Raw genomic sequence first — 25697 nt, 5'->3', positions numbered from 1 at the left:
TTCTTTCGTTTCTGGACATTTTACCGTTTGATATTTCTCATGCGCAACAAAACACGACAGCGCATAATCAGAAAAGCCAACTTTGACGTTGCACTAGTGTGACCTCCTGCAAAGTTTAATTGCACTGTTAGGAAAAATGGTTGCAAAATGAGCCTTGCAATTTACGTTAAACTACAGTCTTGACCAACAAAAAATAAGTATCGTTTGAAAGCTTAAAAACATGCTGGCATTATGACCAAAACTGAACAAAGCTTTGAAATTTCCAGACAAATCAGTAAAATTCCTTTATAAAATTGATTAGTACATATTTTTGCAAGCGGTAAAAACATCAAATTGATCAAATAGCCATGTGTCATATGTTGTTGGAAAGCTCTTAAAGAGTTGAATACAACAAGCCTATTTGTGTTACTCACGGAAAAAAATTTAGCAAGCAATAGCCAAGTATATATCTTTGACAATTATATTGGTGTTGCTTATATGCCACATTTTCACTTATAACTTACGAAAAATAAACAATCACATACCATTACTTAGAGGTGATTCTCTTTCAAATAAGCCCACACACAAGGTAATCAATGCATACATAGATCATTAGATAAAGCACAATGTTACATATGGCCACCAGGAGATGGCGCCAAATACACCACACAAACTCAATGATGACTCAAATGGCACAGAATGAAACTCAATCAGTAAAATCTCATTACAAAAATCCTTTCTGCATGCTATACAAACCTTTAGTCATTGTTGTCCTTGCATGTGCAATTAGTACTTGTGTACAATTATTATGTATTATTTGTTTGGAGAGGCTTTTGGACACGATGCATCAACACTGTCACATCAACACAATTGTTTTCTCGGAAACAGTTGACGTGACAAAAGCAGTGAACAACAAAAGCAGTTTTTCTGAGCCACCTTGTTTACACCCAGAGATATATAATATCAAATAAGAAAAAAAGAAAGCACATTTTTGGCTCAAGTTTATTTTAATTTTTTCTGCAGTTTCTTTAGGTTGAGAATCTCAGAATGTGCCACCAAGGCTGGGACTGGAATATTCTTTAAAGCATCTAAAACCGGACAAAGCATTTACAGTGCATTGGCCAGGTGATCAAATTTGCAAAAAGTCAAAAGAGTCCAGATTTTCTGATCTTGAAATATGGTTTGGGTCCCTCCAACAAAACAAGTCTTTGTGTTTTTAAATCACCATTTATCATCCAACAGAAGAAAAAAAAATCTAAGTCTAAATAATAGCACACCCTTTGTCAATAATCCACATTATTATGTCAGCAGCACAACCGTGACAGTGTAAAGACTAGGGTATGCTTAGTTTTTCTGCATGGCGTTACATCTTGCACGCGTTCGAGTGCTCTAGCATTTCACGGTAAGTGTTTTTTTTTTTTTAACTGTGATCCTGTATGGATGTGCACTACGACTGCTTTGTGATGCTCTTTAGTATAGTCAACAGCAGGTACACGTGCAGATGACGCGTACAGTCATGGAACATCTGCATGTCTACAAAAAGGAAACTGCACAGGGACAGTCCATGCGTACTGTGCTAATGACGAAATTTGCATCACGTTCCACCGAAGTATATTTTGGCCTTAAGGGTTACATGTTTGGAAACAACATTCATTTTTGCTGCTAGTCACCTTTAAACTTCTTTTGTTTGCAGGGAGGACCATTTTTTTGGATTTATTCCCCCTTTTTCTCCCAAATTGGAATGCCCAATTCCCAATGTGCTCCAAGTCCTCGTGGTGGCATAGTGACTCGCCTCAATCCGGGTGGCGGAGGACGAATCTCAGCTGCCTCCGTGTCCGAGACCGTCAGCCCGCACATCTTATCACGTGTCTTGTTGAGCACGTTACCGTGGAGACATAGCGCATGTGGAGGCTTCAACTCACCACACGCCCCGCCGAGAGCAAACCACATTATAGCGACCACGAGGAGGTTACCCCATGTGACTCTACCCTCCCTAGCAACCGGGCCAATTTGGTTGCTTAGGAGACCTGACTAGAGTTACTCAGCACGCCCTGGGATTTGAACTATCGAACTCCAGGGGTGGTAGCCAGCATCTTTACCACTGAGCTACCAAGGCCTCCCTGCAGGGTGGACTTTGATGATTTTAGACAAGTGGAATTATAGTACGCCTATCCAGCGAGCTAACTATTTATTTGTTGACATTGCAGAGTTTTTCTAATCGTGGATTCTCTTCTCTGAGAGGACTGAAAACCTCCCTGTCCCAGTGTTTAAAAAAAGAACTCTGCAAACACAAAACTGAAGCACGGTCTTGCATAGAATAAGAGATGTATTCTAGGAATCAATGCATTGTGTATATATATATATATATATATATATATATATATATATATATAAAAAAAAAAAAAAAGACTTTCGAAGAACTGGCTTTAAATAAAACGTAAGAACAGCCCGTTTGTCCGCCTTTGCGGGCACATTTTAAAGGGTATTTTTAAGACACTGTGTCCTGGCGTCCATGGGCCGGTAATGTGCCACTCTTGGGTGCAGCTAACACAAACTTACCAGGCCATTATCAGTGTCCACCCTGGCGGGTCTAGGCGAAGGCTGGAGACGAGTACGATGAGACAGCCAGACTGTAAAAGTCTAAATGTAGTGCAATCTAAGTTACTGTTTGGTGTAAATGTAGCGATTCGGTCTTGTTTTGGTTGCGTTTGGTCCTCTTTGGCTTAAACAAGCCCTTGATGGATACAGGGAAACTTGGTGCAAGTCCATATTTGTAGTTGGATGCTCTCCAAAGGCACAGAGGACCGATGTGTGTGTATGGTGCTTGTCTGATGTAATGTAGCTTAACCTTAGTAACACGTCTTTCTGGACATCTTTGGATATGTTGGCAGTGCAGCGATCTCTGGCAGTGTGTTTGTGTGGTGAGTAGCTTTACTGCATGCCGGTCTCTCATTAGCATGTATGTTTCTCAGACGTCATGGCCTACAGAGTAAGCTCACACCCGGAGACAGACAGCTGGACAACACGAAACAGCCACAGACATGCCCGGACTGCACTCTCGGCCAGTACATGAACGGCTGATTCAGCTCTTAGTGAAGTAAACAAGCAAACTTGTTCATTACTGACTGTTTACTTGAAAAGTTTGGAGCCGTGTTTACATTAAGGAATATTCCGGTTACGCTCAATTGACAGCATTTGTTGCATAATGTTGATTACAAAAAAAAACTCCTTTTCTTTAAAAAAAAAAGATATAAATGATATGCATATGTTAACAGAACATTTAATTGTGACATAATCGCATAAAGTTCTATTCTATTCACAACTTTGCCATAAACCCTGTAATCCTGATAATTTAGTAGTTTGCTGCAATAACAATGATTTAAACAACTTTACTGCTCAAATAATGCACAAGTTCGAACAGAAGAATGAATGTAAGTGCTGTTACAATATTATAAGCTTCACATTTCTATATTTAAACCATCAACATTACGCCACAAATGCTGTAGAATGAGCTTAACTTTTATTGAAACCCGAATATATCTTTAAATAAAAAAATACTTTAAGACATGCCATTGTTTTAATTTAATTTGTTAACATTTATAATATTAATATTATTATTATTTTTGAGTGTGTTCAATAGCCTATTCGTTTAACTATAAGAAAAATTTGAATAAGAAAATGTATTTAAATTTGACTATTTTTCAAAATCTTTAGAAGCCACACAATTACTTAGTGTGAAGAATAGATGAAATTTAAGTCGTAATTCACTCTCAAATCAAATCATTGATCAACTCCTGTAAGCGAATATGTCAATAACATCATAACTAACTGCTTCTTGTTCTGTTCATCATATAAAGTAATTGCATGCATTATGAACACTTGGAAAATAGTGCACTAGTCATATCGGGTACTTTTTAGTTTTTATGTTTTTTTATCCTTTATGCCCCTGTTTCAACCTGATATTACGATGCATCTCGGGTGATCCGATCACATGTGGTCATGTGAGACACATCGCCGTTTACACCTGGTCACTTAAATGAACCTCCTGTGACCACTTGTGTTTGGATTTGGAGGGGAAGGTCTCTTTTTCATGACCACAGACATCAATCACTATGTCAGTGTGTTACTGCCTGATAATAAAGCGCAACAAAGTCAGAAAAGACAAAAAAATGCCACGCTGTTTCTCCCAGATGCGCTTGAAATTTAATCTAAGCACAAACGCTCTTGATTGTGCATGTATCCACTTTTTTACATGTTCAGATAATATGGTTATTTCTATTTTAATGTTGCTCATAATTGGTACATTTTAAACACTTGTTTTAGCGCAGTGGATGATTGACTGGTGAGGGGTGGAGCTTCAATGCTGCAGAGACAGGTTGGATTAGCGTTTTTACCACATTCATGTGTAGTTTTAGTGATCTGTTCACAAAACAGTTTAGATCATTTCACATGTGATCGTTTCACCGAAATGCATCTTAATACCAGGTGGAAAAGGGGTCTATGAAGCTTTACAACCCAGAGTCACACTTTACTCATTAGTCATTACAAGGCTAAAACAAAATCCTTTTGTATTTAACAGTCATACAGGTTTGGAACAACATGAGTGTGTGTAATTTTTGGTTGATTTATTCCTTTTGATTAATTTGAAGAGCTGCGTTGCCTCGCCAACCGCTTACAAGATCAGAAAACTGCTCTCTATAACCTTTTCTGCATGAACTTGCACGGCAGGCGATTCATCATGCGTAAATATAGCCTTGCTGGGAAAAGTATTCCTGATTTTATATAAAACCATGCATGCTAAAAATAACATGTTTCCAGTGTATGCATGTGTCTATTCGTGACTAAGACAGGGCAGTTGTGTTGTACCAAAGGGATGCTTGATGCCAGTGTCTGGGACACTGTATAGACTGCAGATCTTTAGATGCGGTTGGCCAGTCTTAGACAAATGGCCTGAGATCTAACGTCCAAACAAACCGCAACTTGGATCTTCAAGCGTGGGACAACCACACAATCAGCTGGCAGCGCTAATCGTAGGGGACTTGACGCCTACAGTACAGAGTTTGTCTCAGGCTCTGAGACAGGCGCTTAAAGGCATAGTTCATCCAAAAATCATCATGTCATCATGTTTTGAATCAGGACCGTCTGCTGTTTTTATGTTCCGTTTATGTTTCATGAACCAAAAATAACATCCGTTTACTTTTTACGGCTTTTACTTGATAAACACTTGGTCTGTGAGTGAAACAATATGCTTGTTAAATATGATTGTGTTGACTAAAAAATGCTTTAAAACGATTTTGAACCCATTTTGTGTTAAGTACACTGATGAGCCAAAACACTGACCACCTGCCAAATATGCTGTTGGTCCTCCACATGCCGCCAAAACAGCGCTGATCCGCTGAGGCATGGACTCTACAAGACCCCTGAAGGTGTCCTGTGGTCTCTGGCACAAAGACATTAGACGCAGATACTTCAAGTCATTTAAGCCGCGAGGCGGAACTGCCGTGGATCGGACTTGTTGGTCCAGCACATCCCACAGATGCTCAATTGGATTTTGATCTGGGGAATTTGGAGGCCAGGGCAACAGCTTGAACTCTTCATCATGTTCCTCAAATCATACCCAAACAATGTTTGCATTGTGGCAGGGCACATTATCCTGCTGAAAGAGGCCACTGTCATCGGGGAATTCCATTGCCTTGAAGGGGTGTATCTGGACTGCAACGATGTTTAGGTAGATGGCAGGTGTCAAATTGATGTCCATATGAATGACCGGACCCAGTGTTTCCCAGCAAAACATTGCCCAGAGTACCACACTCCCTCCACCTGCTTGTCGTCTTCCCACAGTGCATCCTGCTGTAATCACTTCCCTAGGTAAACGACTGTCCATGTGATGTAAAAGAAAACAGGACTTATCTGACCAGGCGACCTTCTTCCACTTCTCAACGGTCAAGTTGCGATGCTCGCGTGCCCATTGTAGGTGCTTTCAATGATGGACAGGGGCCATCATGGGCACTTTGACTAGTCTAACGCATCGAAGAGCCTTGGGTGCCCAACACAGTGTCGCCGGTTTGTGGCTTGTCCCTCCTCTGACCACTGTCGGTAGGTACTCACCACTGCTGAATGGGAGCACCCCACAAGCCTTGCCATTTCAGATATGCTCTGACTCAGTCGTCTGGCCACAACAATTTTGCCCTCGTCAAAGTCGCGCAGATCTTTAATGCTACCGATTTCTCCTGCAATTGACTCGTTGACTACGAGAACAGATTGTTCGCTCATCATCTAAACTACCCAGACCGTGACATGTAGCCTTGTAAGGAGTAGAGGTTGACCGATATATCACAGAGGCCAATAAAACAAATATCAATAAAACTTCTATTACATACCATTTGCAAATATGCAGATATCTCACTTAAAAAGATGTTATTCACGAACCTCTCGAAAATCCAGCATTTTCTTCCCATCGAGCGCTGCTCTAATATCTTCCTCTGAAGCGTGTATTGCATCAGCCAAAATCAAAACTTCAGGATCAGGATCAAATGTTCCTCTGATTCACAAACCTTGATGGTCATTGGTCACAATCCAAGCAGGCGATTCAGGCTGTTTAAACGGTCAGGAGATTGCTACTGCTTGCTGGATCCGCACGAGCGAGTGAGTGCAACCAAAGTCTTTCTAGGAAGTCAGTCCACTGTCGGCCATGTTTGGAACGCTCTCGGAAGACTATTTCCAGTCATGAAAGTGCAGCTCCTATCTACTTGAATGGGGAAAGACCAAAATATCCAAAACGGTTGGTCAAGTTTACGAACAAAGAACATATTTCAAATCAGCAGTAAAATCTGACAACACTGGAATCATAAAACGGTGCTTCTTTACCTCAGATTACGCTAAATTACGCAATTGTTCCAGCTTTCATAGCTAATACGCATGCGCCTTCTCGAGTTGATTGACAGGCGATGTCTGTATCTAAAAGGTGATTGGCTCTTTTACCTGTAAGGTGGGACTTCCTTTAAAAACCCATATCGGTCGACTACTAGTTCGCTTCACCTGTGAGTAGTCATATTGTTTTGGCTCATACCATATACAGTATATGCCAGATTTATGGAACATGGATAATAAATAATACATATGTAAATCTTAACATGTTTGTATACTTGATAAATTTTTCCAGCTACAATAATTTAATAATTACTTTTGAATCGACAAATTACATTGCTTTGGTTTATTTATGAACTGTATAATTATTTCAGAAATTAAGGCATGTATTGTCAATGCACTAGCATTTTGGCTGTGTATTTGCAGAGCGACGAATACACACCAAATATAGACGCAAATCACCACGTAGACCACCACATATGGAACTATGCCGTAGGTTTGATGCAGAAGAATAAATCTGCCATAACTTCTCCTTTTGTGGTCCACAGTAGAAAGAAAGTCTTACCCTAATGTTGTTTCAAACCTGTAAGTAATTGATGGCAGCATTTTCATTTTGGCCGAAATATCCCTTTAAGAACACTGATGCATCAAACCTGTGTTGGGCGGGAGGGCTTGCAGGCACGCTGACCGCAGTCGAGAGACGTTATCAAAGCTTTCCTGAGGTTACAGGCCGGGTTAGAACCCAGACTGCCTCTCTCACGGGAATGGAGAGTCAGCAAGCTTAAGAAGTTATGTGACCCAACCTCACGACACAAGTGGAAACCTTGAGACTACACGAAAAGCCAAGGTTTTCATGTTTGATGCACCTCTAATTGAAGCCCACTCTGGATCTGATGTGGTGGATTTGTGATAAGTCTTGATTTATGGACAAAATAACATGCATTTTACGTTCCCAAAACTGTAATTGTTTGGTCTGTTGAGGAGAAATAATCTTGAGGGAAATAACACAGAACGTTCTGGACAGCTGGGAAGCAGACTGCACATGAAAATGACAAAAAATTAGAGAGAGGGATTCTCACATAAGTTAAGCGCTTAATTTGATTTGACACACGGCTGACTTTGCCCTCATAATTTTGCCGAAACATCCTCACTCTGGGGGAAATTGAGTTTCGGGAGACGGTTTTATGTGTTTGATATCCGTGTGGGCTGCCTAACACAACTAACCATTGTAACAGAGGAAATCTACCATTCCGGTCAAATATGTCACGTTTAAAATCATATAAAATTAAGCATAATTTTATTGGAGTAGTTATGAATATGCACAGAGTTCACAAACAGTTCAGTCATAGCAAAATGCCATTTCATGTGTTACGTTTCTCCAAAACTCCACTTTTAAAAGTTTTGGCTATTTCTTTGTCATTTGCTTGATTCTGTATGTCAGAGCAGTCTGTTATTTAAGTGTGGATGAATTCTGGGTTTTATTGTCTTTTGTTTATCTGGTTTGTGGGTAATAGAAACAAATGGTTGAATGTCAATGTACAAAGATGGTAACTGGAGTGGCAACAGCTGCGAATAAAGAAATCTATCAAAAGCAATACACATTCACTCAGTTTTCTAACAAAATAAAAGTTAAATTTAAATGGGCCTATGAAATAAAAAAAATTAAATCACAGAATATAAACATATTAGGGCTGTCGATTTAACGAGTTAATTAGTGCGATTCATTTTACAAAAAATTTACGCAATTAATCGCATGCCCACGGACCATAATAAGGAAGATTCCTGAGAAATGCATGCTTGTAGTACCACCTGTTTACTCCAGGGGGCAGTAAGTGAAATTTCAGCTGTATGAGCAACACGCAGTTTATACAGTGAAGAAAACACTTCAGCAGCAACAACACAAACATGCGTTACGTTCTAGCGTTCAAAACACTTGAAGGTGTGCAAATCCGATCTAAGGGATCTCAATTTGTGTTTTAAGTATTAAACTATATTTAACTTGACACAGTGACCAAAACATTGTATGTTTATGATACAACACACCCGAGACGCTACACAAGCATGTCTGACGCAGGTGTATTTAAACAAGCCCTCATAATAAATCTCCAACTGATTGACAAATTCACTTGTGAAATGGATTGCCGTGAACTGTTGATCAATGATTGACTTATGATCAATAATATGGTAGTAAACAATACATTGTATTCTAAAGACGCTTTTTATATTGTCTTATCAATGATGAACTCTTCTGATACAAGAATGTAATGCATTTTAATTATCTGAATATTTTTATTATATATATATAAATCATTTTTAAATATTTAAAGATAACTTTGTATCATTATTATTACTATAACTACAGTATAGTAAAATGTGCTGTTGTACTGAATACATGTCTTCATCAGTATTTTTATTTATACTGTGGAGCTCTGATGTACAAGAATTTATTTTAAAAAAAAAGAAAAAGATAAAATAATTAGGGCAGTTGATTTAACGCGTTAATTCAGTGCGATTAATTATATTAAAAAATTTGGCGTTAAATGAACACAATCTTGTCCCCGGACTGTAATAACTAAGATTCCTGAGAAATGCAAGCTTGTAGTACCACCCGTTTTCTCCAGGGGGCAGTAAGTGAAACTCCAGCTGTATAGGCAACGAGCAGCTTATACAGAGAACAAACCGCACTTACTGACAGCAGACAGCACAAGGTGAGAACATGTTCTTGTGTACAAACACAGCATGATGGAGCGTAAATCCGAATGCAGGGATCTCAAGAGGTGTTTTTCTAAGATTGAAACTACATTTAACTTGACACAGCGACTTAAAATGGTATGTTTATGACATGACGCAACCAAAGTGAGACGAGAGAGACGAGTGAGATCTGAAAATGGCTGTGCACCGACGCTCCCCATCCAACCTGATGGAGTTTTAGAGGTCCTGCAAAGAAGAATGGGAGAAACTGCCCAAAAATAGGTGTGCCAAGCTTGTAGCATCATACACAAAAAGACTTGAGGCTGTAATTGGGGCCAAAGGTGCTTCAACAAAGTATTGAGCAAAGGCTGTGAATACTTCTGTACATGTGATTTTTATTGTATTTTTTTTTATTTCAAACAAACTTCTTTCACATTGTCATTATGGGGTATTGTTTGTAGTATTTTGAATACGATAATGAATTTAATCCATTTAGGAATAAGGCTGTAACATAATAAAATGTGGAAAAAGTGAAGCACTGTGAAGACTTTCCGGATGCACTGTATATATATAGATTTAATTTAATATTTCCTAATTATATATTAAATTATTGTTATTTGAGGAGCTTTCTCAACAAATATTTATATATGTGATTAATTGCTGTTAATTCGATTAATTAACTGCTATAAATTGTTATTAATTAGATGAACATTTTTAACCAATTGAGAGCCCTAATAATAATGTCATGCTTTTTTGAAAAATTATTTTCATATTAAATTAAAATTAATTAAACTTTAAAACATGGAATAAAAATTAAAAAAAATTATTTCAAAAGGGATCTTTGGAACGGTCTGCCTTTAACTTAAAGAATTGCAGTTCACCACTTTTTTGTTCTCTTTTTTTAATGCTCAAATGTTTTGTTTTGCAATAACTCTTTATTGCAAAACAAATTTTATTATTATCATCACTACTCTTTGTTTGTGTGGAATTAATTCTTTCATTTAAATCAGGATTTGTGGGAAGCACTTTGTATTACCCCTAATGGGGTGTTTTGTTTTTTTTTACTTTCCCAGCACTAACATTGCTAACATTGTTTTTCTTCATTAAATCTGCTTTAATTTCATGTTTGTGTGCAAATTCATTTTTTTTAAACATTTTAAAAAATGGGAACTACTAAAAGGTTCCTAAAAATATTTTTTACTCATCCACGAGTTTGTAAAAAGGGACAAAAACACATTTATACCATTAAGCCCCATTCACACCGCCAGCTACATCACGCGAGACAGCGACACGATCCCATTCGTTTTCAATGAGAGCACAGAGACTTCCTGCGACACCTGCCGTCTCGGCCGATGGCGACAGAGATCGTCCTGGAGAGCGGCAAGACAAGTTGAGAAAATGTCAACTTTATGCAAATGACGAGCGACATTAGTGAGCAACTACCAATGAGAGTGAAGACAGCGGAGCTAAAGTCATCTGTCTCCTGGCAGACTGGAGGCATTTTTATTGTTCTATATCATTTGTCTGTAATCACATGCATGGATATAATAAAACAATGATGCGTTCTGAGTGAATTTGATTTATTCATTCACGATAGACCAGAATCAGGTCTCATCTGCGATCATATTGTGCAGTCCTCCAATAACATCACAGCAACAAACACTAGGAACACAAATATCAACACCAAGCCACAAAGTCTCTGGTGGTGTGAATGGGGCCTTACAATGGAAACCTATCAAGAAACCGTCCAGCATTGCAAATAAACGAAAATACAACATAACCCCTTAAGTGATAGATTAGTCAAAAACAACATTCTGTCATCGTTTACATTATGTTGTCTATCATGTTGATCCAAACCTGTATGACTATCTTTGAACACAAAGTAGATATTAGACAGAATGACAGACTTCCTGTCATTGTATGGAATAAAGATACAATGAAAGTGAATGGTGACTGAGTCATTTTGCCATGAAGGAGAAAAAGTCATTCGTTCGGAACATGAGGGTGTGTAGATTACAGAATATCAATTTTTGGACTACGATTCATTTGACTTGGAATAAAAGTTGCGATTAAGGTCAAAACTGCACTGCACGACATCTGTTTGAGAAAAGCATCCTGAAGTCAACAAACATCAGACAGATTGTGTTGCATGCAGGGTAAGTTTCCACAAACACGACGCACAACTCAACTGCAGTCTTGTCCTGTAGACTTCAGCTCTGCCCACCTTTACAAACTGCTGAGGCAAGAGAAATCCACACACGACTGACCCTAACAAATAAACAGTGTCTGCTAAAACACAAGATTCAGCACAGCAGAAGCCACGACTCTGTTCGGTCTGTGCTGGCTTTGACTGTAAGCCAGTGTCTGGATCAGGCCACCATCACAACACGCACTGCACCGCTTCTGTGCTTCAAATGTGTGCCTTTGCATGCTTGTTTACTCAATCATTTGGCTAATTTGATGATGCTTTCAAGTCGACTTGAAATTCATAGCGAACGTGTTCTTGTGTTACAAAGCTAGAAATGGGGGTCTGGGTGTCTCGGCGAGAAGTGACGCTAGCGAGTTCGAATCCAGGATGGGCTGAGTGACTCCAGGCAGGTCTCCTAAGCAACCAAAATGGCTCGGTTGCTAGGGAGGGTAGAGTCACATGGGGTAACCTCATCGTGGTAGCTATAATGTGGTTCTCGCTCTCGGTGGGGCACGTGGTGTGCTGTGCATTGATGTCACCGAGAATAGCGTGAAGCCTCCACACGCGCTACGTCTCCGTGGTAACGCACTCAACAAGTCACGTGATAAGATGCGTGGATTGACGGTCTCAGAAACGGTCCTCCACCACCCGGATTGAGGCGAGACACTACGCCACCATGAGGACTTGGAGCGCATTGGGAATTGGGCAATCCAAATTGGGGGTGAAAAAGGGCTAAAAACACGGGTGTCACAAAGGGCCTTTATAAAAGCTGAATATATGTTAAATGGAAACAGTAGTGATGCTGAAAAATCAGCTAAATGCAGTGCAACGGCATAGACGTCTAGTGCAAGTTTACATGGAAAAACAACGGGAAAAGAGCGCTGATGGACGCAAAAACGTATTCGTGTGAATGGACACTTTTACCATGTTCTCTAGTACTCTAATCTATGGAAAAGACTTTATATAAGAAAGCGGAGCAGAATAATAGAAGCCATATTTGCAAACTTCCACACATTCCCCGCTCCGTGCATATTTGTTGTGGAGTGGTGGTGGTGTAGTGGACTAAAGCACATAACTGGTCATCAGAAGGTTGCTGGTTCGATCCCCACAGCCACCACCATTGCGTCCTTGAGCAAGGCACTTAACTCTAGGTTGCTCCAGGGGGATTGTCCCTGTAATAAGGGCTCTGTAAGTTGCTTTGGGTAAAAGCGTCTGCCAAATGCATAAATGTTGTGTATCAATTACTTTGTGGTGTGTGTTCCTCTCAGATCTGTTTAACATTTAAACACAATTTTGGCCACAATTTGTGCATGAAGAGAAAAAGTAACAATTCCTCACTATCAGTGTACAAAGCTACAAATGCATTCAGTTTAAATCTTGAATTTCATTTTGACAGCGTTTATGATTTCTTAAGAGTGCAGATTTGTAGCATCATCTAGTGGAGATCCAGGAAAATTCAGCCTGATCATCTCATGTGCCAATGCCTGAGTAACAGGTGTTCAGCAACCAGAGCACACACACAGCAGAACATTCCCTTAAGGAACGGGCAGTAACGCCACCTTGTGTCGCAAACAAGGAGTAAAATGAAAATAACTGAAATCAGCTCGTGTCAGGCAGACTGAAAACTGATTTAATATACATAGAATTTCTGTTGTTGTTGCAAAAGCACCAAAGTGTTCAATACTGGTGACTTTATTTTCTTGAATATGTGTAGCATTCATGTAACTATTGACAGTACAGACAGTAACCGTTTACAACCAGAGGTGCATTAATGCACGGGTTTACCCCAACTCCCAGGGTGGGCTCCCTTGCTCCCTATTAAGTGAATGACTTAACCGCTCTGTACAATTGTGTTGAGAAGAATATCATCTCTGAATGCTGCTCTGAGACACGGGTTGGCGCTGTTTGGGAGGCACGAGGGGGACCTACACAATGTTAGGCAGGTGGTTTTAATGTTGTGGCTAATTGGTGTAGATTTGTATATAAATAACCCCACACTCTGGTTATCAGTATTGGCCACTGAAAAATGAATATCTGTTTTTAAATTGAGCAGCACCTGTATTCCAGATGTAGTGAAATAGGGGATCTCAAACTTCACACTGATTGGTGGTTTTCCCTCCTTATCTTCTGCCTCCACACTGGGGAGCCCGAAATGAGCCCGCATCAGGTACTCCTTACCACCCTGAGAGAGAGACACATCGAAAGAGAGATCATGAATACATTGGAACAAAATCTGCATTTGTAAAGTACAATTTGAAGTATACATCATGAAAGTATTTTTTGTACTGAATTAAGCTTATTTTATTAAAAAAAAAAAAAATATATATATATATATATATATATATATATATATATATATATATAGAATCCGGAATCTGATAATCAGAGGCCAAGGACCGAAGGTGCGTAGGCACCTATTGTATTTCTTATTAATATTCCTCTCTTAACCCTTGTATAGTTTTCACTGCACAGTGAACAGGAAGAGGATATAAAGGCTGCTAACAGGTTTAAAAACAAATTAAACAACAAATAAACATGCAAATACATGACGCAATTTGTGACAATCAGACGTTGTGTTGAGTGATAGAGACTGTTTGAGCGATCATGAGCGCTTTTAGCTTCACGCTCTTTAACATGAGCGCTCTCTGTGTCAATCAAAGACAACTATTAATAACGGTTACATTATTGTTGAACTTCGGCCTGTTCAAGTGTAACGGTTTACACCATTCGTAAGTGTATGTTCGATTTCTATTCATCCATACAGAACTCAGTGGATTTGTGATATATTTTTGTACCTGAATATTAAAGTAAACAAACAAAAAAATGGTCTGCAGCTCTATTATCTAGGCAAATACAAGTATCGGATCGGGACTCCGTAGTCGACTTGTTAAATATCGGATCGGGGGCCAAAAAAGCTGATCGGGACATCCCTATTAATTATTAATTTGGGATGTTTGAAATAAATAAGGTGACTAAAATTCTAAGACTAAAGTATTGTTTTTGTAGTACCATGGGATGTAATCATTTATGGGACATCACTGCAAAAACTGACACTTCAAAACACCTCCAACAACAACAAAAAAAAAGCTACATTTTGACAAAATACTATATTTAATGTCTTTGATAAAGTCCAAATATATATGCAAATGCAAAAAAAAAGAAAAACATTTGCCACAAGCAGACATATGAATGGACCTCTGCCGCCACCTGCTGGTTATATATTGTAATTTAACTGGCAGCAATCTGCCCCAAACACATGGCATAATCTCCAAAAATATAAATGAGGAATGTAGATCTTCACTGATGTGAATTTAACATAACAATTCCTTATTATATGCAAATTAATGGTATTGTTTATTAATTTGTACTAATTTCTGTTTCATGGACTCGGCTGTACGTCATTGCTAATGTTGTGCGAGTGCCCACTACTGGCAGAACCCATGCAATGGGTTTAACTGGAACATAGGGCTGGGCGATATGACGATGTAACCGGATATCGACAATATTAACAATATCGACAAGGCTCCTGACAATATTGGGAAATTGCAAAATATATTAAACCCTGGCCAGGGTGTGAAATTAGCACCCACCAAATGTGACGAGGTTGAATCCAGTTTGCAAGTTCCTCGTCCAAATATATTTCATACCCGGGTAATTTTGCTCATTTACCCAAAACAAGCGGGTAACCTGTCTCGGTGACACATTACAAGAAATGCTGTTAGTCACACAGACAAGCACATGTAGGTCTCGTGGAACAAGCGCAAGTAAAGAGTTTTCACTCTTTTTTCCCCTGTTTCGTTCATCTGAAAACTGTTTGCAAGAATAATGTCATCTATGAGAATGCTTTCAATTATCTCTGATCATCTCGGGAGGTGCTGTTAGTTTAGTTTGCTTTACTTCCATGCGGTTCGCATGCACTGTGAACGCAACTCTGCATTTTGAAGCTCCACCCACTAGATTTTTCGAAAAACCTACATATCATGACTTGAGGGTGCCTGCAAAGTTTTGGCATAGCACCACCTAATGGTCAAGAAATGTGAAAATAAATTTGCTCATAACTTCCAAATAGTTTGACCTAAAATCATGAGACTCATCTCTTTAGATTCATTGCGGCATACAGAATCGATTGATTCCCAATTTTCCCATGTCGGCCATATTGGACATCGGCAATTTTGAATTTTGACTTAAATAACTGTATATTAAAAACGCATTTGTGTATCATTACGAAATTTGGTATGCGTCATCGGGGTAATGTCCTGAAGGTACTCAAAAAGTTTGGGGGCAGCGCCACCTAGTGGACTGGACTTGCGTCATTAGAATCCTTGGGTCAGGCAGAGCACAACAATACCAAATTTGTGATGGTCGGCCATACTTCCTGTCTGCAATTTTTTATTTAAAATGTACTTTTTCTAAATCCTCCGAAGCCTTACAACTGATTCGCACGAAATTGGTAGTGTATCATCTAGGGACAATTATGACAAAATGTTATTAAAAGCTTTTCAATAGATCAAACGGTTCTCAGATAACGCATCAATGAATTAAATGGCAAGACTCCTAAAAGATCTGAGGCTGAATCTTGGCAACGCTTTGGCGCACTGACATGAAACTTTGTACGAGTCATTGCACAACACCCTGACCGCACCATATCAATTTGGTGACAGCGCCACCTATTGGTCAAACGTTATAATTAATTTTATTGTAATAAAAGTAATTCTACTTGTGTTATTTTTATACCACTTTTCTTGAAATCAATCAATGAAGTCCAATCATGATTCCTTTCATGCCATAGCTAGGCCCTGTAATTGCTGCTTGCATCTATATTATATATATATATATATATATATATATATATATATATATATGAGAATTTAAGGGGCAGGATATGTTTAATGTCACAATGCAAAAAAGTGTCTTAATTTATTTTACACAAATTGCAATTTTTATTTTTTATTATGGGGTTAAATATGGCCTGGCCATTTCTTAGCTTAATCCATACAGTAACATGAGAGACCGTGTACGTGAGAATGTGTGTGCTTACAGGGAAAGACTTGATGGACCAAACAATCTCGCTGTTTTCTGGCACCCACTTCACGCTGCCAACCGTGGTCTTAAACTTGGGCGTGTCTGCGTCGGTCGGGACGGGAATATGAATCTCCACATTATTGGCAGTAGAGCGTCTCTTAAACTGAGATTTGGCCTGCAGACAAGTGTGTTTGAGAAATGAGCCTTTGTATAACACCACATTTTCAAATCATATTCAAGTGCCCAAGACCATAATAGTAAAAGTTCACTCCAGTGAACAAGCTCTCACTTTAATCATGTACTCGATCCTGCTGTGTGAATGCTTCTCAATTACAGACTCGATCCAGATCAGCGGCTTCACCTGTTCACACAGAAAATCAAACCCCATCAGAATCAAGCCATGTCATTAGTGGTTCACCTATATGGGTATTTCAGCCCATGCCAAAACGTATCACATTTACTCAAAATATATCAAAAATAGACTCTGGCATAACTACATGTATGTAGGCACACTAGGGGTTTGGAACATTGTTATGGTACAGTACAACACATTTGTTTTGTGTATGTTTAAAGGAGATATACACACGTGCGTATTAAGACGGTAAGACATGAGCTCAAACTCTCCATCTGGAGGAATGAAGGAGATTGTGCGATCGTTCTCAAAACGAGACAAACGCACACACTGATGGAACTTCACATCCTCCAACTCCACAGACTTACTCTTCCCACCTGAAGGAAGAGAATTAATGAACAATGACAACAAAAAAAAAACACACAGTTGCATCTAAAATTTAAAAGTTGAAAATGTATGCAATATATAGACAGCTGAACTACCAATCTATTCTATCTTAGAGAAAACAAGAAACTTCATTTCAAATGCATTTGACATCCGTTTACATATTGACATATTTACATATTTAGCCGACCCTTCAACTACACTCAATGTAGTACAAACCCTGTTGCTCAAGACCGGTTGCCCACTATAGCTAAGAAGTGTTGAGCCTGGTCAGTACCTGGATGGGAGACCTCCTAGGGAAAATTAAGGTTGCTGCTGTATAGTATAGTGATGGGGACACTGTATTATATAACGCACTAAGGCACCGTTCTTTGGACGAGACGTTAAACCAAGTCTCTGTGGTTGTTAAAAATCCCAGGACACTTCTCGAAAAAACTATGGGTGTAACCCCGGTGTTCTGGCCAAATTAAAGTGTTTTTTAATAGGTTTTAAGCACAAATTCCAAGCTAGGAACTCTTTGGAGAACTCCTAGTGGTAAGATAAAAATCTTTGTGAATATGGGCCTAAGTTTTTTGGATTTCAAGCTCGACTGCACTTCCTATAGAGCCATCTATAGCGTCTCAGCGAGTATTGACGCTGACTATCACACCTGAAGTCACGAGTTTGAATCCAGGATGTGCTGAGTGACACCAGCCAGGTCTCCTAAGCAACCAAATTGGCCCGGTTGCTAGGGAGGGTAGAGACACATGGGGTAACTTCCTCGTGGACGCTATAATGTGGTTCTCGCTCTCGGTGGGGTGTGCGGTGAGTTGTGCGTGGATGTCGCGGAGAGTAGCGTGAAGTCTCCACACGCACTAGGTCTCCACGGTAACATACTCAACAAGTCACATGATAAGATTGCAGTTTGACGGTCTCAGATGTGGAGGCAACTGAGATTCGTCCTCCACCACCCGGATTGAGGCGTGTCACTACACCACCATGAGGACTTAGAGCGCATTGGGAATTGGGCGTTCCAAATTGGGGAGAAATATATATATATATATATACCCATAATGTGTGTGTCTTTGGTTTCATATAATGAAATGTTGACATTAAGAGAGCTGAAATGTGAAATAGACAGAGACAAAGACAAAATAATTGAAAGAATCACTCACGTCCAGTGTTTTCAAACAGAACTTTATCATTCAGACCCAAACGGAGCTCTGGCATTCCCGAAAGGAATACTCTCATCTTAATGGAGCCAACAATCTCACTGCACAGGACGTTACCATTCGCACTGACCTGCAGAAAGATCAGCATGCATGAGGCAGTACTATTTGACAGAAAATTATTTGACCAAGAAATAAAACCAATTTAAAATGGTTCATCTCATTATTTAAACTCATGAACTGTACTATTTAAACAAAAAAAACAACAAAAGAAAAACAGCTATTTGTAGGAGCTATACCGAGTAAATATTAAAATTGTTATGAAAACAGCAGGTTCATCACCTTACATAACAAAGGCACAATAACATGACTGTTACTGTGACCTGCATCCTGTTTGTTAGGATGGATTCCTGTGTTTATTTTGAGCGAGTCTAGAGACATCTAAGAAACGTGGTTTTTCTAAAATCATACCAGGAGGTTGACAGACTCGATGACGTCCAGGAAAACCTCGTTCTTCCTGTACTTGATACCCTCTGACCTCCAGGACACAGCGTTGGTTACGGTGGCAGGGGGTCGTGGGGCACCAGTGTCCAACTTGTGACCTTCCTGAGTGATGTATCTGTGTATTGACAAGCACAATGACATGGGTGAAATAAAGACTGGAACTTTCTGCAAACACACTTATCTATAAGTTGTTCTTGAATGACACCTGCTGGTGTGTCACTGCATGGCCTGGAAATATTTCTAAGTAATTCAAGCGCTGGCAAAATCAAATTCAACATTATTGGCACACATTATGGGGATCTGTCAATATTTACTCAACCTCATGTCCTTCTAAAGCCAAATGCTATTAATTTACCAGTGGAACACAAAAGTAAACAATTTTGAAGAATTGTTAAGCAGCTTAAAGTACTAAATATGTAAATGTAAACAATAAAATAGTAAATATGACTGAGCGCTATATTCCAAGACTTCTGAAGATTGTTTCAGGGGAGGATTAGATTAAAATATAAATCATTATTCACTGATAATCTAGCCTGCCCTTAGTACACTTAGTTACTACACATGAGAACCAATTGCATTTTAATATCAATGATGTTGACGCCTCATTTTTAAACCTGAAATTGAGCTTCGATAAAGGTGAAGATTATCAGTGAATAACAGCTTCAATTTCGTCTGCTTCAGGAGACGTGATGTCCATGAAATGCACATCAGCACATGATGTAAGGACCACTTTTGCGATGCTATTTTTTCATTTTCTGGAGATTTACAGCCCCTGGTTATGATTCACTTTCACTGTACGATACATGAGTAGCTTGGACATTCTGCTAAACTTCTCTTAAACATTCGAGCCAAATGCAGGTGAGTAGAAAATGATCATTTTAAATTTTAGGTGAATGATTCTGTTCCATATGGACTCACTCCTGCAGGATTTTGCTGTCAGTAGTTTGAGGATATCCAAAGTCCATGAGTTCATCAAGCAGCTCGTAGATAATCACAAAGTTATCTCTGATACTCTCTTCCTCCAGCTCCTTAAAGTATTCCGAGAACACCTGAGACATACAAACACATCATTTTTATATGCTTGGGTCTTTAGCGACCCGACAGGTACTGTATATCTATCACAAATGGATCTACAAAATGCCCAAATAGTGTCAAATTATCAAATCATTTAAGACATTTCGAAAATAATAGAATATATTCTGATATATTCTGGTGTTTTATTTGTAATATATCAAAGAGATGATGCAACAAATATAGAACAGGATTCATTCATAGCCAAATCATAGTGTTCATGTGTTACACTTGCTATAGTTTACTTCCACATTGCTTTTTTGCATCAAAAAGCAATTTACAACGTAAATCAAGTCAATCACTGAAACAACAGCGCCACCTTGTGTAAGAAATAGCACTGTATATGTGTACATGTATATGATGATATTTCCTCATTGTTATGCAGAAATCAACATGATATACAGTTGAAGTCAGAAGTTTACATACACTTATGTTGAAGTCATTAAAACAAATTTTTTAACCACTCTACAGATTTCATATTAGCAAACTATAGTTTTAGCAAGTCGTTTAGGACATCTAATTTGTGCATGACATGAGTAATTTTCCAGCAATTGTTTGCAGACCGATTGTTTCACTTTTAATTGACTATAACAATTCCAGTGGGTCAGAAGTTTACATACACTAAGTTAACTGTGCCTTTAAGCAGCTTGGAAAATTCCAGAAAACATTATATCAAGTCTTTAGACAATTAGCTTCTGATAGGAGGTGTACTGAACTGGAGGTGTACCTGTGGAGGTATTTTAAGGACTACCTTCAAACTCAGTGCCTCTTTGCTTGACATCATGTGAAAATCAAAAGAAATAAGCCAAGACCTCAGAAAAACAATTATGGACCTCCACAGGTCTGGTTCATCCTTGAGAAAAATTTTCAAATGCCTGAAGGTGCCACGTTCATCTGTACACAAATAGTACGCAAATATAAACACCATGTGACCACACAGCCATCATACTGCTCAGGAAGGAGACGCATTCTGTCTCCTAGAGATGAAAGTAGTTTGGTGCGAAAAGTGCACATCAATCCCAGAACAACAGGAAAGGAACTTGTGAAGATGCTGGAGGAAACAGGTAGACGAGTATCTATATCCACAGCAAAACGAGTCCTATATCGACATAACCTGAAAGGCTGCTCAGCAAGGAAGAAACCACTGCTCCAAAACCTCCATTAAAAAGCCAGACTACAGTTTGCAAGTGCACATGGGGACAAAGATCTTACTTTTTGGAGAAATGTCCTCTGGTCTGATGAAACAAAAATTGTACTGTTTGGCCATAATGACCATCATTATGTTTGGAGGAAAAGGGGTGAGGCTTACAAGCCGAATAACACCATCCCAACCGTGAAGCATGGGGGTGCAGCATCATGTTGTGGGGGTGCTTTCCTGCAGGAGGGACTGGAGCACTTCACAAAATAGATGGTATCATGAGGAAGGAAAAGTATGTGGATATATTGAAGCAACATCTCAAGAAATCAGCCAGGAAGTTGAAGCTCGATCACAAATGGGTCTTCCAAATGGACAATGACCCCAAGCACACCTCCAAAGTTGTGGCAAAATGGCTTAAGGACAACAAAGTCAAGGTATTGGAGTGGCCATCACAAAGTCCTGACCTCAATCTGATTGATAATTTGTGGGCAGAACTGAAAAAGCGTATGTGAGCAAGGAGGCCAACAAACCCGACTCAGTTACACCTCTGTCTGGAGGAATGGGACAAAATTCCAGCAACTTATTGTGAGAAGCTTGTGGAAGACTACCCAAAAAGTTTGTCCCAAGTTAAACAATTTAAAGGCAATGATGCCAAATACAAAGTGTATGTAAACTTCTGACCCACTGGGAATGTGATGAAAGCAATACAATCTGAAATAAATCATTCTCTCTACTATTATTCTGACATTTCACACTCTTAAAATTAAGTAGAGGTCCAAACTGACCTAAAACAGGGAATGTTTTCTACCATTAAATGTCAGGAATTGTGAAAAACTGAGTTTAAATGTATTTGGCTAAGATGTGTCAACTGTAGTGGTGATTTGTATGAATGTAGTACTCATTTGTCTTGTAATAGACAATGAAATATATATCCTGTGAAAGTAAACTGATTTAGATATGCAATAATCATAAAAATATTATTTATGGAAGTGCAACAAAATGACACTATTACATATCTTGGGTCTTTAATAACCATATACACTTTAGGTAATTAAGCGGATATAAATATATATATATATATATAGATTCTTTGCAATTTTGACTATTATTTTTGATTTTTGATATACTATTCAGAAGAGAAAGGTTGAGGAATGCTAAAATGGTGTGGGCATAACTCAGCTGGAAAGAGGTCCTGGGTCACTAATGACCCGATGTATGCATTAAAGGGTTAAACTGACATAACATACAGTACCTGAACAACTTTGTAGAGGAAGGAGAAAACCAGGGAGACACAAGCATTCTTTTTGGATGTCGCAACAACTGTTTGGCAATAAGTTAAGAGGCAAAACATGCTTAAGAGAGATACAACAAATGAATCAAATTTGTCATGTTCATAGTGGAAAAAAATTATAAACGGGATACAACAACAAATATTGTTCAGTGAAATATGTGAAGAAAAACTAAATCTCCAAAAAAAGCTATAAAAGAGTCTTTATTATGGCAGGTATCATGTAATATCAACACTTATCCCCTACATCAATAGAGGAAATACAGTAGTGTAATTAGGGCTGTCACCATTATTAAATTTGGCTGATGATTTATGCTCTAAAAAATAACTGTGATTATGATGATTAATTGTCTGTTTATGGGCTTGTACGATTAACTGTCATACTTCCTAAAGAGTATGTGTGCTTCAAACATTCATTCAGATTTTTGTGTCAGCTTGTCAAATAATGTAACATGTTCCAGTTTTGTCCTGAAGGGGGCTCTGTAGGCCAGTAGTCAGTGATGTTGCATGTGTTTACATCGAACGGCTCTCTAATAAGTGCTATGCAAAGCCAGAGGCAAGATAAAAGTAATGTTCAGGAGCGTTCATGCCATCGTGACAAAGCGAAGACCACTCTAGGATTTCCAGTGGATGTGCAAGTTTTAATAACCCACCACAACACATACAAATTCTCTGGTAATGGTTACATTATTATACACGAACCAAATTAATTTCATGATGTTCGGTTTCATTAATGGTTCTTGAACCAGTACTTTTTAGTGGATCAAAGACTTACGAATCAGTCGGAGCTGATTTAATTAATGATTTACTCCAAATAAACCAAGAACTGTTACCATATTACATGTCCGTACTTTCTTACTAGTCGTTAAAATGACCAGGGGTGCATTAACGCACAGGCTTATACGGGCTGAAGACCAGGGGCCTACAACTCCCATGGGGCACAGCGGGAGGAGCATGTTTAAATGCTTTCAGCTGGAAATGCAGTTGTTGACATGGTGACAGTGCGCAACCGTTAAAGCCGTCCGTGTAGTGCTTGTTCAATGCACACAATAATAATCGCAATTAGACGATTATTTAATAATCGCGACAGACCTAAGTGAAAAACTACTGTCAGTCGATTAAAACGTTTAATTGCGATTAATCGACTGTTTTTTTTTATTATAGCTCTAGTCATAACAGATCTGAGAGTGAGCTGTGAGTGATAGGATACGGTAAAGATTGTTGTGTTTAATCCACATGAAACGAACACCTCCGTGAGCCAGAATTGGCGATAATGTGCCCTCCTCCTCTTTATCCATCAACAGGGTCATAAAATGCTCAATCTCGGACATGTCCACATCGCCGCGGTAATTACGGCAAATCAGGACCTGAAACACACACACACACACACACACACACACACACACACACACACACACACACACACACACACACACACACACACACACACACACACACACACACACACACGCTCTTAGAAAACAGAAAATAATGCACAACAACCCAAACCATAATTCACTGATTCATGTTACAGAGCAATTTCCAAATCCTGTGGTTTCCTATCTGACATTATCTGAAAATACATATTCTTGAGTGCTAAAACATTGTCTTGAAGGAACTCTGTGACCATTGTAATGGTATCATGTAGTTCCTTATAAATACCATGGTACATAAATGGGACATTCCAGAATTGCAGGACATTTTCAAAGTATAGATGCTCAGAATACTGAACAAATATGCTTACTAATATGCATTTCAAAAAATGTATTCAAATTCAAGCACACCCCCTACAATAGCTATTTTTCCTGATCCCATATTGTTAATGGCCAAATTTCCTGTAAAATATAATAGTTAAAATTATTATTATTTTTTTTTTTGTATGATGTGATTGATAAAAGTGTATTTTAACGGTGTAAAAAAACAAAACATTTTAATTTATTTTAAATATTATTATCTTTTCACCATTGGTTGCTTTCGTCAATCTACACAACTCAACCCGTTTACTAACATTATCAGTACAAAAGACTTATTTCAGTTTTCTTTGTTTATTTCATAAATATGAGTGTAAAGATCTTGACATTGACATTTAATTCACAAATTAGCATCTTTCCTTGAGAAACTGCTGATATTAGTGCGAGTGTGTGCAACCATTACCGTTGCATCCTCGTCAGTCTTCTTAACCCTTGTGCGACCTTCGGGATACCTTTTTATTTATTTTTTTCAATCATTTTTGATGTGTTAATGACAACTGCATACATTTTGCCAAAGGTGTGTATTTTTTGGTTCCTATAATACATCTATAATACACTGTATACACAAAATAGTCACACTCAGGACCTTCAGGACAAAAATGTCCCCATTGAAACCCATTAAAACTGCAATATTTGATCCCAGAGCCATAATAGCATAAAATCATGAATTATATGATATTATGCTTTCATTCCGGAGCCCTGGCTTCAAAACTGAAATTCCACCAGATGGTGCAGTTTTTCTCATTTTTAGCCAATGGAGCAAATACATACTTTTCTCCAATTTTCTATTTGCTGTATTATAGAGCACTGCAGGACAACTGAATAAATGATGCAGCTAAAATTGTGTGGGTGTATTTGTATGGATGTCAGAGTGTGATTTGTATGTGTGTATTGAGAAAAAAGTGTGTGTCTGTGTGTGTGTGTGTGTGTTTGTAAGAAACAACAATGGCATTATGTAAATAAACTGGCTTGTTAAAATCCTGAAAATGAATGAATATTTGGTAGTTATGATCAGGACTGATGTTGGTTAAAATTAACTAATTGAAAGTGGAAAATAATATAAATATATATTATTATTATGTCAGTTTTTTGACGCAGACATATTTGTCCTCCAAGGACCTCTTAGTAACTTTTTTTAATTGACACACAAGAGGTTTCAAATTTATATTTGATGCCAAGGCTGGAAAAATACAGTTTTCTGAAGGTTTATTACGTCTTTTCTTAAAATACATATCAAAATATGTCAACTAAGTAAGTACAAATTTGAAGAATATTGATGCCTAAATTGTCCTCCAATTCTGTAATGTCCCAAAT

At 38.5% G+C, this 25697-nt stretch overlaps 1 protein-coding gene across 1 annotated transcript in view; it reads right to left on the bottom strand.

Annotated features, from left to right (window-relative positions):
• Positions 1 to 25697, bottom strand: part of ap1m1 (adaptor related protein complex 1 subunit mu 1) — a 31903-nt gene that overhangs the window by 5515 nt on the left and 691 nt on the right. The window contains exons 2-10 of the mRNA XM_052134260.1: positions 23843 to 23999; positions 22597 to 22664; positions 20054 to 20184; positions 19103 to 19250; positions 18638 to 18764; positions 17334 to 17476; positions 17037 to 17108; positions 16764 to 16922; positions 13782 to 13907 (exon numbers count right to left, since the gene is read on the bottom strand). Coding sequence (XP_051990220.1) covers positions 13782 to 13907; positions 16764 to 16922; positions 17037 to 17108; positions 17334 to 17476; positions 18638 to 18764; positions 19103 to 19250; positions 20054 to 20184; positions 22597 to 22664; positions 23843 to 23999 — 1131 coding nt within the window. The remainder of the gene's footprint in view (positions 1 to 13781; positions 13908 to 16763; positions 16923 to 17036; positions 17109 to 17333; positions 17477 to 18637; positions 18765 to 19102; positions 19251 to 20053; positions 20185 to 22596; positions 22665 to 23842; positions 24000 to 25697) is intronic.

This window comes from Xyrauchen texanus, chromosome 9, assembly GCF_025860055.1.
Source record: "Xyrauchen texanus isolate HMW12.3.18 chromosome 9, RBS_HiC_50CHRs, whole genome shotgun sequence".
In the NCBI taxonomy this organism is placed as follows: domain Eukaryota; kingdom Metazoa; phylum Chordata; class Actinopteri; order Cypriniformes; family Catostomidae; genus Xyrauchen; species Xyrauchen texanus.
Note: the sequence above shows the minus strand (reverse complement) of the source record. Positions and strands in the feature narration are given on the sequence as shown.